We start from the raw sequence: 12,623 nt of genomic DNA on the forward strand, positions 1-12,623 counted from the left end.
AAGCAGACGTTCTGACTCTCTTGCACTTCTGGTTCGCGGCGGTTCGCGCTTGGGCGTGTGTGTGTGTGATGGAGTTCGTTTTCTCAAGGATCATGACCTGTAGAACGAGGAGTGCATTTTCTTTCGCTTGTTCTGTGAATATGTGGTGTCCCTGCTTGGTTCCCACAGAGGCCCACGGGCACTGTCAGCTGCTGGCAGAGCAGCGAGCTTTGTGCACGAGGGACTGGTCCGTCCGTGCTCGGGTGGAGAGACACGGACTGTGGCCTGTCCCGGCTGCCATCAGGTGGTGTGAGTGGGTCAGCAGCGTCCTCACGGATGCGGCCGACACACGGGCTCAGCAGTTCGTGATTCCCCACGCCGTCCCGCGCGTCCCGAGCTGGCCGACGTGGAGCGGTGTCCCCGCTTTGCAGGGCGTCCCAGGCCGGGGTGCTGTGTTGCGTGGGGCTCAGAAAGTCGCTTGGCAAACACGTGGCTGCGATGGGTTCAGAAACACTTCAGGCAACTCACAAGAGTTGTCCTGTCACATCGGGGTGTTTGGGGCCTGGGTGAGCCGGACCTGAGAATCGTGAATCGGTGGACTGGGGCGGAGCAACGGTTCTTCTCTTGTTCTTCGAAGCTGTATGGAAACCGCGCGCGCCTTTGTGCGGCAGGTTCCTCGGGTTTCTGTTTATCTTTCAGCGGTACTTTGTCCTCTTGAGCACGTTCAGGAGTTGTCAGGGTGCCTTGCCTGTGGCTTGTCACAGGCCCAGCTCCGGCTGGACGTACCCGGGCCTGGAAGGAAGGTGTGACTGGGAAGCTGGGCTGGGATGAGAGCCCGGGGCTCTGGTAGTAGTAGGGTTGGGCAGAGGCTTATTTTCGTGAGGAAACGCGTGTCGGCTGAGGGGGGGCCCGGGGTGTGGGAGCTGTGCGGTCGGCCTTGTTGAGAAGCGGGGCGCGTCCGCTGCGCACAGGCCGCGTTGCTGGTGTGAGGGTCTCTCTGCTGCCGAGTGAGGACCGTCTTCAGCAGCGGGTCGGGCTGTAAGCGCCGAGCGTGTGCGCTGCGTCCTGTGCTCGGAAGTGACCGTGCGCAGAGTCGAGGGGCAGGAAGCCGCTGACCAGTGTCGTCCCGCCCGGGGCCGTGAGCGCGCCTGCCCTCGCGTCGCCGCAGCCCCAGCTTCTGCTTTCCCAGCGCACGATTTTCCGTGTGTTCCCTGCTTCCTGCGGGATTTAATGACCGTGTAACACAGCAGCAAGTGATGAAGCCCTAATTTACTTAGCTGCTGCCCTGTTGTTGGGCATCAGAATATAATCCGGAGTATTACACACGCAGGCTACTTCAGCAAAGCTGAGAAAGATCTAAGCGCGACAGTTGACTTTTTAGTTTTTGGTTGAAGCATCGTTGACGTGCAGCATCGGTTCGCTTCGGGAGGGCCGCGCCGGGATGTGGCGTTCACGTGCTCTGACCCTGGCGCGCGCTTCGTATCTGGGACCTGTGCTCTAACCAGAAGTTTGGATCTCTTGACCCCCCTCACTCTAGTGCCCCTTCCCACTTCCTGTCCCCTGTCCTCTGACAACCACCAGTTCTCTGTTTGAGCTTGGTTCTTGTGTGTGTGTGTAAGATTTTATTTATCTGAGGGAGAGAGGGGTGTGGAGAACTGGGGAAGAGGGAGAAAGTCTCAAGCAGACTCCGCTGAGCGCGGAGCCCAACACGGGGCTCGATCTCACGACCGTGGGATCATGACCCGAGTGAAACCAAGGGTTGACACTTAACCAGCTGAGCCACCCGTGAGCCTGTTTCTTAAACGGCATTTTAAACACACCGTAGCTGGACACCTGAAGCCCTTCCTCTCCCACTGAATCTCGCTGACCGCTGTTGCTGTCCTTGCTTCAAGGACTAAGTAGGGCTGAACTAAACTTGCATTTCTTTTTCAATGTTCAGGAAGCAGAGAAAGGTGTGAAATTCCTAACTTTGCCACCAGTGTTACATCTACAGCTGATGAGATTTATGTATGACCCTCAGACGGACCAAAATATCAAGATCAATGATAGGTAATCTATAGTGGGGTGTGAAAGTTAAGATTGAATCATCGCCTGACTTCGGGGGTCAGTCTCAGTGTTTCGTTTGGTCTTTTTATATTTTCAGTCCATCTCTGATGTACTTAGGTCTCTCTCCTGCCTCAGTATCCCAAGAACAATGGTTTTAAAGGGAATATTTCCCTTAAGGGATTTCAGGGGCTGCTGCTCCCATCGCTCACTCTTAGGGATCCCCAGCTCCCTCTGCACTGTGGCAGATGAGGTCCCTGAGGGGAGGGGACTTTCTGCTCTGCCTGTTCTGCATTTAGCAGAATGTCACTATTACCTTGGGAGTGGAATTTGATGTTGTTGTATTTGTTTAAATAGGATTCTCCCAACATTTCGTAACTGCTCAGTTGGTATTCTAGAATGTGCTGGAATTTTCAGGAAGATGACGTAGATGTATGTGTGTGCCTTATTGCAGGTGTTTTCACCATTCTTATAATGCTAGTTAAAAGAATGATACTAAATACTTTATCTGGTTTACAATATGGAAGTTTTGTCCCGGTTTGTTTGGGCACAGGGTAGAGGTTGGTTAGTCACTCATCAAACTGGAGAGAGAACGAACCCAGTCAAGTTATTTGCCACCAGCTGGCTCTTTGCTCTTTCATTTTTGCCCATCACTGTGGAGTCTCTAAGAAGCCGTATCCACCAGACCTCACAGACTGGCAGCCTGCAGACTAGAGCCAGCCTGCTGGTGTGTTTCTTTGGGCCCTCACCTTGCTTTTGTTTGTTTTTATTGGCATCAGTTGCCAGCATGAAAAAAAGAAATCATGAGATTTCGCATAAAAGCCCAGATTTCTGGCGTCCTTTAGGAATTCTGAACATTTGGCAGAGCAGCCAGGATTGCTGAGGGCGGCACTGGGATGGGGTGGCTGCCCCTTCAGGCTCCGTGTGCTTGATCTCCTCCGAGTCCTTGCCAACCCGCCTCTCAGGGCACTCCTCCTGATTAACTTTGACCGTGTTGTTAAAATGTTTATGGACCCCAGTCATTTAAAAACAAGTCAAGTTCAGTATGTGAACTAGAAATCACGGGGCACAGGGGATCCTTTCTTCCATGTCTTACCTGTTCAGATCTGATGTCCCATGTTTCTCAGACTCACAGTATATGCTCTGTGGTCTACGAGCTGGGCAGTCAGATTACTCATTAGTAACATTGGAATTATCCGCATCCTAGTAAAGTCATGGTGTATGTTTTCACAAGACTGGCCGTCGTGTCATATCTACAATTTAAAATTCTGTCCGGCATCTCAGTGCATTTAGAGGCATTTTCCTCCTACCTAGCTTCAAGTTTGTTCTGACGTCTGAGTAATTAACGTGTTCTGATGAATGGGAGCTGCCTCAGAAGTAGTTCATGGGACCTCCTGAGTCCCACTGATACTTCCCATTCCAGATAAAGATTAGCCAGTAAATTAGACCGTCTAGCAATAAATAAAAGCCTAAAGGTAAACTATTTCACGTGTGAATGAAACCTGGATTTCTTTAAAAATGTTTTTTGATAGGTTTGAATTCCCAGAACAGTTACCACTCGATGAATTTTTGCAAAAAACAGATCCTAAGGACCCTGCAAATTATATTCTTCATGCAGTCCTGGTTCACAGTGGAGATAATCATGGTGGACATTATGTGGTTTATCTGAACCCCAAAGGGGACGGCAAAGTAAGTGCTGGGCAGGGGGTGGAGTCGGATGTGATGGTGTATAGGGCATTCACCCTGACCTTGAGCTGTGCCTCTGTCCGTGCCTGTTGGGTGGCCTGGACAGCGAAGGATTCCACCCTGGGCTCTGGGGTATCTGTGTGCCCTCGTGCATTAATCTCTGCTACTTCAGAGATGAATAGTAAATCAGTAATTATACGTTGTGTGCCTCTCGTTATTAGTGTCGAGCGTGGCCCTTTATCCCTTCGTATGTCCAGTGAGGCATGTATTTGGCACTTACGGATGCCAGCAGAGTCCTCCCCACGGCCCGGGCCTGGGTGGGGGCCCCTATCGATTGCAGTCCCTCTGGGTGCCTGGTGGTCCGCTTTTTGTGACGCACAAAGTGCTGGTTTGCGTGGATCTGCTCTCGTAGTCTTCCCAGGGGACCAGGGTGTCCTCGGGGTCCGTGTTCAGGACCCTAGGGCCAGTGTGGAACCGAGCAGAGGCCAAGCCCGCCTCGCTTGACCTGGGAGTTGGTGGAGGGACCGACACGGCACCAGACCACAGTGAGCCTTTCACTGTGAGATTTAGTACTGTTGAAAGTGACTCGGTCCACAATGAGATGGGAAGATCAGTATAACGTACAACTCTGCTGACTTTTATTTAAGTCAGGCCCTTACTTGCTGAGATAATATGTCATGATAGGATCAAATGTCCCCTTGTAATTTCGTAACTACACCATAAAATTCGCTTTACCAGCAGACGGAAGTGAGCCCTGTATGATTATCTCAGATCTGTAAAGAGTTGTGTATGGTCGATTGATTACCATTTGAAGTGGGCTGTTGGTGTGTAAGACAGAGCATCCAACAGATGCGCCTTCCCGGTCCACCCGAGTGCTGGCTGGGGTGCCGGGCAGCTCGGTGGAGGCCCCCTGGTTCGGCACATCCTCGGGTCCCTTGTTTTAGGAAAACCCCGCCTCTTTCCCTGTGTGCTTTATCTCTACACGTCTCCTTGCTCTCCCTGCCAGTGGTGTAAATTCGACGATGACGTGGTGTCCAGGTGTACGAAGGAGGAGGCCATCGAGCACAACTACGGGGGCCACGACGACGACCTGTCCGTGCGGCACTGCACAAACGCCTACATGCTGGTGTACATCAGGGAGTCCAAGCTCAGTGAGTAGCGCCCCTCACTCGGCTCGGCTCTGCGGGCCTGAGTCCCCGCTCCCGGAGTGCTGTCCTCTGCCGGGCTCGCGTGGCCTCTAGGCCAGCTGGGTGGGGCGTGTGGGTTTTCATGTGGACTCTCGGTCCCGAGGACTTGGATTTGAAGAAGATGACTGTGTGGACGAGGACATGGCATTGGGGTCTTCTGAGTAGGTGAGAGACCGTACTTTGTCGTGCAGGTGAGGTTTTACAGGCGGTCACCGACCACGACATCCCTCAGCAGCTGGTAGAGCGACTCCAGGAGGAGAAAAGGATCGAGGCGCAGAAGCGGAAGGAGCGGCAGGAAGCCCACCTCTACATGCAAGTGCAGGTCGGCCCGGGACCGGGCTGCGCGCTGTCCGCGCGAGGGTGTCGTGTGCGGGGGGGCGGGGTGTCAGGGTGAGGGCCCCGAGGGCAGCACAGGAGGGCCGGCTAATGGTGGGAGGTGGTGCTCCGGGCCGTGGAGAAACGTAACCGGTGACAGGGAAGGAAGGAGACCTGGACAGGGAGGTGAACTTCCAGAAGGTTTGGGTTCACGTTTCGGTCGCTGGTTTCCGCAGGTTGGTTGCCTGGGAAGAGATGCGCTGAGCCTCCTGGCCGGGCCTGGGCAGTAACCCGAGGCCGCCGGGCAGTGGGCTTCCAGCTCGCCCCGCAGGGAGCGGGCGTGAGTGTGTGGGGGCACAGGTGTTCGTACTTTCTGACTCAGCTCCCGATTTCATCTTTCGCCATCTTGATTCTTGTTTCCTTGGGTCTCCTGAAGAACGGTGCTCGAAACAGGAGATTAGCTCTTTTTAGCATGTTACTGTTGAAACATTGTTTTGCTCGGGGTGGTCTCACGGCTGGAAACTCTGTTGTGTGTTTCCTGTGCATTTTCAGATAGTTGCAGAGGACCAGTTTTGTGGCCACCAAGGAAATGATATGTACGATGAAGAAAAAGTGAAATACACTGTGTTCAAAGTATTGAAAAACTCCTCCCTGACTGAATTTGTTCAGAACCTCTCTCAGACCATGGTGAGTGCTGGCCGTTCTGGGGGTGGTTGTTTTGACCTCCAGGTTCTGCCTCCTTTCCTCGCCCACTGGACCAGCAGGGACCAGGCATTCAAGCCCTGGCGTACTGGGGACCCTGATGGGGGCAGTGGGGTGGTGGGTGGTCTCTGTTGTCCACGTCAGCAGGGAGAGCTCTGTCGTTTTATTTCTTCTAATCCTGGAATCCTGGCATGCATAAGGAATTAAAGTACGAGCTGATTTTGTTTTAATTAATTTAGCTTTAATTTTTTTCAGGGATTTCCACAAGATCAAATTCGATTATGGCCCATGCAGGCAAGGAGCAATGGAACCAAACGGCCCGCAATGTTGGATAACGAGGCAGACGGCAACAAGACGGTGAGGGCCATGTGCGGGAGGCCCTGGGCGCCGCCGTGGCTTCTCTGCCTCTGGCCCGCTGACTCGTGGGTGGCCATGGTCTTCACTCTCATCGGCCCCTGAAGTAGTCTAACACCAGCATCTCTTTTGGAAATAGATGATTGAACTGAGCGATAATGAAAATCCATGGACGATATTCCTGGAGACCGTTGATCCGGAGCTGGCTGCCAGCGGGGCCACGTTACCCAAGTTTGACAAAGATCGTAAGTGTCCCTGGAGCAACAGCACTGGGTGCCTTGCCAGTGTCTAGACACACATGGGGTTCGGTGTTCTTCCTTTGCCGTGAAGTCCAGTTCCAGGTACACCCCGGACTCCTTCCTGTGCTCGGCTCCTTGGTGAAGCCGAGTGGGCCTGACCGGCTGCTGGTGGCAAGCAGCCTGTGGCCGTGCTGAGTCCTCATGTCCTGTTGTGGCCTCGGCCCCGTGGTTTGCTGCGTGCCTCGCGAGCTGCCGCAGAGCAGGGCTGCAGGCGCGCCCTGCCGAGGGCTGGATAGTCAGCCTTTCACACTCGTGGGCCATTGTGGCCTCTGCCCTCTGTCCGTGGCCGCAGAGAAGGCATTGGCGAGCAGGTTGGCTGTCTTCTGGCACGGCTTTGTTTGACATAACACGTGGGTCAGAGCCTGCTGATGCTTGCTCTGAAACCGTCACTTGTTCTGCTGCAAGGACACACAATATTAGCGTTTTCTCATGGCAACACTCAGCTAGCTGGTTAGTACCTGGCCTTGAAAATAAGATGCTTGCTAAGGTTACGGCCCTCAGTCCCATCCTCAGTGCCTCGCATTAGTGTTTCCCGGGGCCCGATGTGTGGAATGACACTGGACTCTAGGATCATTCAGTCTTTGATGAACCTCGGTGGACACGGTGGCTTTCGGGTGCCAAAAGGCTGTCATTTTGGTTGCCTCCTGTTCATGTTTTTGGAGCATTGTAACAAAACCTGTTTATTAATCTTGTAGATGATGTCATGCTATTTTTGAAAATGTATGACCCCAAAACACGGAGCTTGAACTACTGCGGGCACATCTACACACCAATATCCTGTAAAATACGTAAGTCCTCCTGCCCTCACCCTCGCGGTTGGTTTTGCTCAAGTCTTGGTTCGTTACAGCTTTGAATTCTTGTTTTCCTCGAATGCAGGTGACTTGCTCCCGGTTATGTGTGACAGAGCGGGATTTATCCAAGATACTAGCCTTATCCTCTATGAGGTTTGGACGGCTTGTTGTTCCATAAACACTGTATCGTTTGTGGTTTGGGGAGGGCTCTTCTCGTTTGTTTTGCTGCCCTGGCTTCATCGTTTTGTGAAGTCGGCAGCTAAGCGGTGGGGGCCCCGGCTAGTGTTGCATTGAGGGTCACAGTTGTAGAAGTCTGATTTTTCTTTCCTCATTCGGGCTCAGTGATCGTTATGTCTCTGCGGATGGTAACGTTCCCGTTAGCATTTTCACTTACTAGAAATGTCGGGCAGAGAGAACAGAAGTCTCCGGGAGAGCACCTGTAGCGTCGGGCCGTGTGGAACACGGACAGGTGCTCATCGGGAACCTTTCCTCTCTTTCACTGTAGGAAGTTAAACCGAATTTAACAGAGAGAATTCAGGACTACGACGTGTCTCTTGATAAAGCCCTTGATGAACTAATGGATGGTGACATTATAGTCTTCCAGAAGTAAGTACTTTTTGAAGGACTGAATCACTTTGTACTAATAGTTTTCCCATAAGCCCCAGAAATAGGAAACAAAACTGTGTCAAGACCCTGAGTTCGTCAGATTTTGTTTGAAGTAGCTGAGAATGTGGACAGAAGTCGGCCTCTCTCTCGGTTTGGGGATCGTGGGCAGTGAACCTTTTCCTCATAGAACGAACGGTTTCCTAAGAATCAGTAACGAGCACGGCAGCTCCGAGGCGGGCAGCAGCCTGGCCAGCAGCAGGGTGGTTTTCCTGCCCCTCAGCACGAGGGTCCCTGGCACGTACCTGCATAGGGGACTCGTTGAAGTCCCTGTGCTCGTCACACAAGCAGGTCTGTGGTCTTAGATGCTTTGTCTGCAGGGCCTCGCCGGGGCTCCTGGAGAAGCCATCTGGCCGTGGCAGTGTCGAACACAGGTCATGGGGATCCCACGAGCACGGGGCTTGGCGGATGTAGGTTTGGAGGGCCAGGTAGTAAATATTTTAGGCTTCGTGACTACTCGGCCCTGCTGCCTTAGCAGGAAAGTGGTTGCCGGCCAGCTCCGGGTCAGAGTAGCCTCTGCCGTGAGGCACGTCCTGCCGAGTCCCTCCCTGTGTATAAAACGGGAGGACACGGTTCCGTGTTCGTATCGAGATCAGGAGCAGCAGGTGGGTTTGCACGGGCCCGTGGGAGGCTCAAAGCACACCCTCTGAGTCTGGTGGCCGTTCCTTACTGTCCTGGCTGACAGAGCAGCTGCGACAGACTCTTAGCAGCCACAGGGTTAGTCGGAACTTCTGTCCACACCTGTCTGTATCACTGTGGTTTGAGAGGTGGTGCCTTTTTATTTCTTTTTAAAAAAACCATTATGCCTGGCCTGGATTTTGATTCAGTCTGCATTCTGTTCTTTCTCCCCCCAGGGATGATCCTGAAAATGATAACAGTGAATTACCCACTGCAAAAGAATATTTCCGAGACCTCTACCACCGTGTCGATGTCATTTTCTGTGATAAAACAATCCCTAATGATCCTGGATTTGTGGTTACATTATCAAACCGAATGAATTATTTTCAGGTATTTGATAAAGGCTCTTTCCCCTGCAGATTCCACATCAGAGAGACCGAGTCCTTTTTGAAAAGGAAGGGTTGCTGAGGGAGCTGGCGGGCTCGGTTCCGGAGGATGGGCGATGGCCCCGTGGTCTGAGTGGTTCTTACGGGATTGGTGCTAGCACTGCCCCCCGACTCCCATCCCATCCACCCTGGCATGATACGGTTTCGGAGATGGCGGTTTCTAGAGCAGCTTTGTCTCTGTTACGGCTTGCCATCGGCAACTAAACCTATAGACTTCACCATTAAAAGTGAGAGACCGTTGGGTGTCCGGGTGGCTCAGTCGGTTTGGTGTCTGTTTCTTGATCTCAGCTCAGGTCTTAATCTCAGGGTTGTCGTTTCAGGCTAAAGGGATTTTTTTTCCTTTAAAAAATATTTTTTTAACAGCTAATTTCACTGATGTGCTGCTGGGGATACACCGGGGAGTGGTTTATTCTCAGCAGGTGGTGGGTTTTTAGGCCCTGAAAATTCAAGCTGTAAATATCACAATTTTTTATTAAGAACATTAGGTAAATAGTTAATGGTAAAGTTGATAAGCAGATTTCAGTTCACTCCCCGACACGAGCCTTCTTTTCTGACTTTGGGTCCCTTCCCTCCTCCCAGGTTGCAAAGACAGTGGCCCAGAGGCTCAACACTGACCCCATGTTGCTCCAGTTTTTCAAGTCTCAAGGGTAAGGCGGGCCCCGTTGCCTCGCATCAGGGTCTGCACTGCCTGCTCTCCAGAGTTGATCCGGACATCGTGGAACTAATCCCACGAGGGGGGGCCGTGGCACCTGACATGTCCCTACTTAGTTTCCGATCGAGAGTGGTCACCTCCCGCATCCTGACCACACTGCTTCCTGACGTCCGAGGCATGGGTGGCCTCACCCGGAGCCCAACTGACTTTAGATACGTGACCCCCTGCGTCTCCCGCGCATCCAGCCAGGTCCAGCCCAGCCAGGCTTGTGTGCACCGTGTCCCCATTGCTGAGAGCGCAGGTGGGGCCGCCGGGGGCCTAAGGGCTCTGGAAACAGGAGTGTGGAGGGAAGCCTTGTGCCAGGCCCACATTTTGGCTCTGGGCGTGAGGGCAGTGGTTTGCTTTTATGCTCACGGATATTTTAGGTAAACAAACAAGTCATTTGTTTTTATGCTTTTTATTTGTGCAGTTATAGGGACGGCCCGGGGAACCCTCTTAGACATAATTATGAAGGGACTTTAAGAGATCTCCTACAGTTCTTCAAGCCTAGACAACCTAAGAAGCTTTACTATCAGCAGGTATGAGTCCGAAATCATGTAACCGTGGGTCGTCAGGACAAGGCTTGGGTTTTGTGGAGACATATCTAACAGTCTCTCTTTTCTCAACAGCTTAAGATGAAAATCACAGACTTTGAAAACAGACGAAGTTTTAAGTGTATTTGGTTAAACAGCCAGTTTAGGGAAGAGGTACGTGCTTTTTAATGATACGAATTTTTATTTTCATTGGTGTGTGTTTAATGTTTGTCTGTCTAGCCCTTGAGAACTAAAACAACAAAAGAAAGGTGTTAGTGGCCCTCTGTCCCCCTCCTGCCGCTACCAACTGCTTCTCGAACCGTTTCTGCCTCTGCCTGAGAGCAGCGGGCCTGAGAGAGGGGTGGATGCTGATACCCGCTGTTAACCGAGGGTGTGCCCTGCCCACATGAGGTGGTGGTTCTAGGAGGTCCCTCCCTGCTTGGACCCAAGCATTTCACCTTTGTAGCTTGGCCAGTTTTGAATGAAAATGCACGCCATGTGCCATAAACATGCTCATCTGGGTGGAACCGATAGGCTGACATCCTCCAGTCCACCTCTGGTCATTGTCGAGGCTGACACTCTGTCCCGATGTCACTTTGCTCAGAGAGCAGATTAGGAGATGGCCTTCTGTGCGGGGAGTTTCCTGAGAAGCTGTCCTGTGAATGGCAACCTTTTGGCATCAAAGTGGCATTTCTTAAACTCCCCTGGGGTGGGGTCGGGGGTCAGAGTGCACGCATCGGGGCGTTCAGGGTGGGGGTGTCCTGATGTGGTGGGGGGCTTGGGACAACTGAACATCTTGGTGCAGTGTTTTCTCCTCTTCCAGCAACGTGGGTGTGTTGTGAGCAGAGACCCCCTTATGTTTTCTTTCATCTTGTCCTTTCCTAGGAAATAACACTATATCCCGATAAGCATGGGTGTGTCCGGGACCTGCTGGAAGAATGTAAAAAGGCTGTTGAGCTCGGGGAGAAGGCATCAGGGAAACTTAGGCAAGTATTTCCTGAAGTCGGAGGCGTCCCAGGGGAGGTGCTGGCCCCGGGCCCCGAGGCCGTGTTACTGGACCCATGCGCAGGGGCAAACCAGCTCTCGGCCTGGCTTCTGTGGCAGTGTATAAATATTTCATAGTTGAGCCATATTTTCTTCCTTCCTTCCCTGTCTCCTGATCATTACTACGATGTAGTAAAGATGAGATTCGGGTAGAAAAGTCAACGTGTGGGGTGTTGGGGTGGCCCAGTCGGTTAAGCGTCTGCCTTCAGCTCGAGTCCTGGGAGCGAGCCCCGTGTCGGGCTCCCTGCTTCTCCCTCCGCCTCCGCCCTGCCTTCTTGTGCTCGCTCGCTCTCTGTCAGATAAATAAATAAGATCTTTAAAAAAAAAAAAAAGTGAACACAGTGGAGCGAGGATTGAAGTGAGTATCAGCCGAAACTGGGCACAGCTGCTTCTGACCCGTGACGCTCATTCTCCGCCTGGAGACAGAAGCCCAGACTCGGCGGGCAGCGTGCGTGTCAGAGTCGGGCCCGCTCGTCCGGGTGCCCTGCCGTCTGCTCCCAGGACAAAATAGGCTTTGGGGCCGTTCGGTTCCTGGAACGTTTGCTCCGTGCTATTAATAAAAGAATGAGATCTTTATTCCCTAACGAGTGCGGGAGCAAAACACCACAAGTCCTGCCGGCTGGGAACCATCGTGGGCACAGGGCGCGCAGTTCCTGGACGCTCGGTTTCAGCTCCGTCCCTCTGCCCACGCGGGGCCGCGTTGCCTCGGACGCAGGGTGTGCTTCCCGGCGATGCCCGCTTTGCACCTTTCAGCTCTCCGAAGAGGAGGAAGATGAGCAGCTGTCGACAGCTATTTGATAAAGAATTTCTTCTTAGGAAGCTACTCTTCCGTCCTTTTTCTCACACAGATTGATGTCGTTCACTTCCCCTTGTTCTGTGCAGGCTGCTAGAGATTGTAAGCTACAAGATTATTGGTGTGCACCAAGAAGACGAGCTGTTAGAATGCTTATCCCCGGCGACGAGTAGAACGTTTCGAATCGAGGTAACCGGCCCTCCCCGTGGGCACCCTGGCCGGAGCGACGGCCACCCGCCTCCCTCCTCCGACGGCACAGACTTGCGGGCGCCGCCCCAGTGCCGTGCGTGGTACCAGTAGAGGCCGTTCCGTGAAGCTGCTCTGCCCTTACACATTTGGAGAAGTTAATGTTTCATTGTGACAGAATTTACATAATGTAGAATTCTCCTCTGTGAGCGCCTCAGGCGCGTGCAGCTGAGCGGCCCACCCCACTGTGTGTCGCAGCACGTGTCGCTCCGCTCTGCTGCAGTGCCGTCCCC

The 12,623-nt window shown here is 52.8% G+C and overlaps 1 protein-coding gene across 2 annotated transcripts in view; it reads left to right on the plus strand.

The window, feature by feature from the left end:
* Window positions 1-12,623, plus strand: part of USP7 (ubiquitin specific peptidase 7) — a 62,231-nt gene that overhangs the window by 46,833 nt on the left and 2,775 nt on the right. For both annotated transcript variants that reach the window (XM_080829736.1, XM_080829737.1), the window contains exons 12-27: window positions 1,919-2,028; window positions 3,555-3,711; window positions 4,715-4,859; window positions 5,087-5,217; window positions 5,763-5,897; window positions 6,168-6,269; window positions 6,406-6,511; window positions 7,261-7,353; window positions 7,442-7,509; window positions 7,862-7,962; window positions 8,874-9,027; window positions 9,663-9,730; window positions 10,205-10,313; window positions 10,404-10,481; window positions 11,193-11,293; window positions 12,234-12,333. In XM_080829736.1, the coding sequence (XP_080685862.1) occupies window positions 1,919-2,028; window positions 3,555-3,711; window positions 4,715-4,859; window positions 5,087-5,217; window positions 5,763-5,897; window positions 6,168-6,269; window positions 6,406-6,511; window positions 7,261-7,353; window positions 7,442-7,509; window positions 7,862-7,962; window positions 8,874-9,027; window positions 9,663-9,730; window positions 10,205-10,313; window positions 10,404-10,481; window positions 11,193-11,293; window positions 12,234-12,333 (1,758 nt within the window). The remainder of the gene's footprint in view (window positions 1-1,918; window positions 2,029-3,554; window positions 3,712-4,714; window positions 4,860-5,086; window positions 5,218-5,762; window positions 5,898-6,167; window positions 6,270-6,405; window positions 6,512-7,260; window positions 7,354-7,441; window positions 7,510-7,861; window positions 7,963-8,873; window positions 9,028-9,662; window positions 9,731-10,204; window positions 10,314-10,403; window positions 10,482-11,192; window positions 11,294-12,233; window positions 12,334-12,623) is intronic.

Source organism: Martes martes (genome assembly GCF_963455335.1).
Source record: "Martes martes genome assembly, chromosome: 18".
Taxonomy (NCBI): Eukaryota; Metazoa; Chordata; class Mammalia; order Carnivora; family Mustelidae; genus Martes; species Martes martes.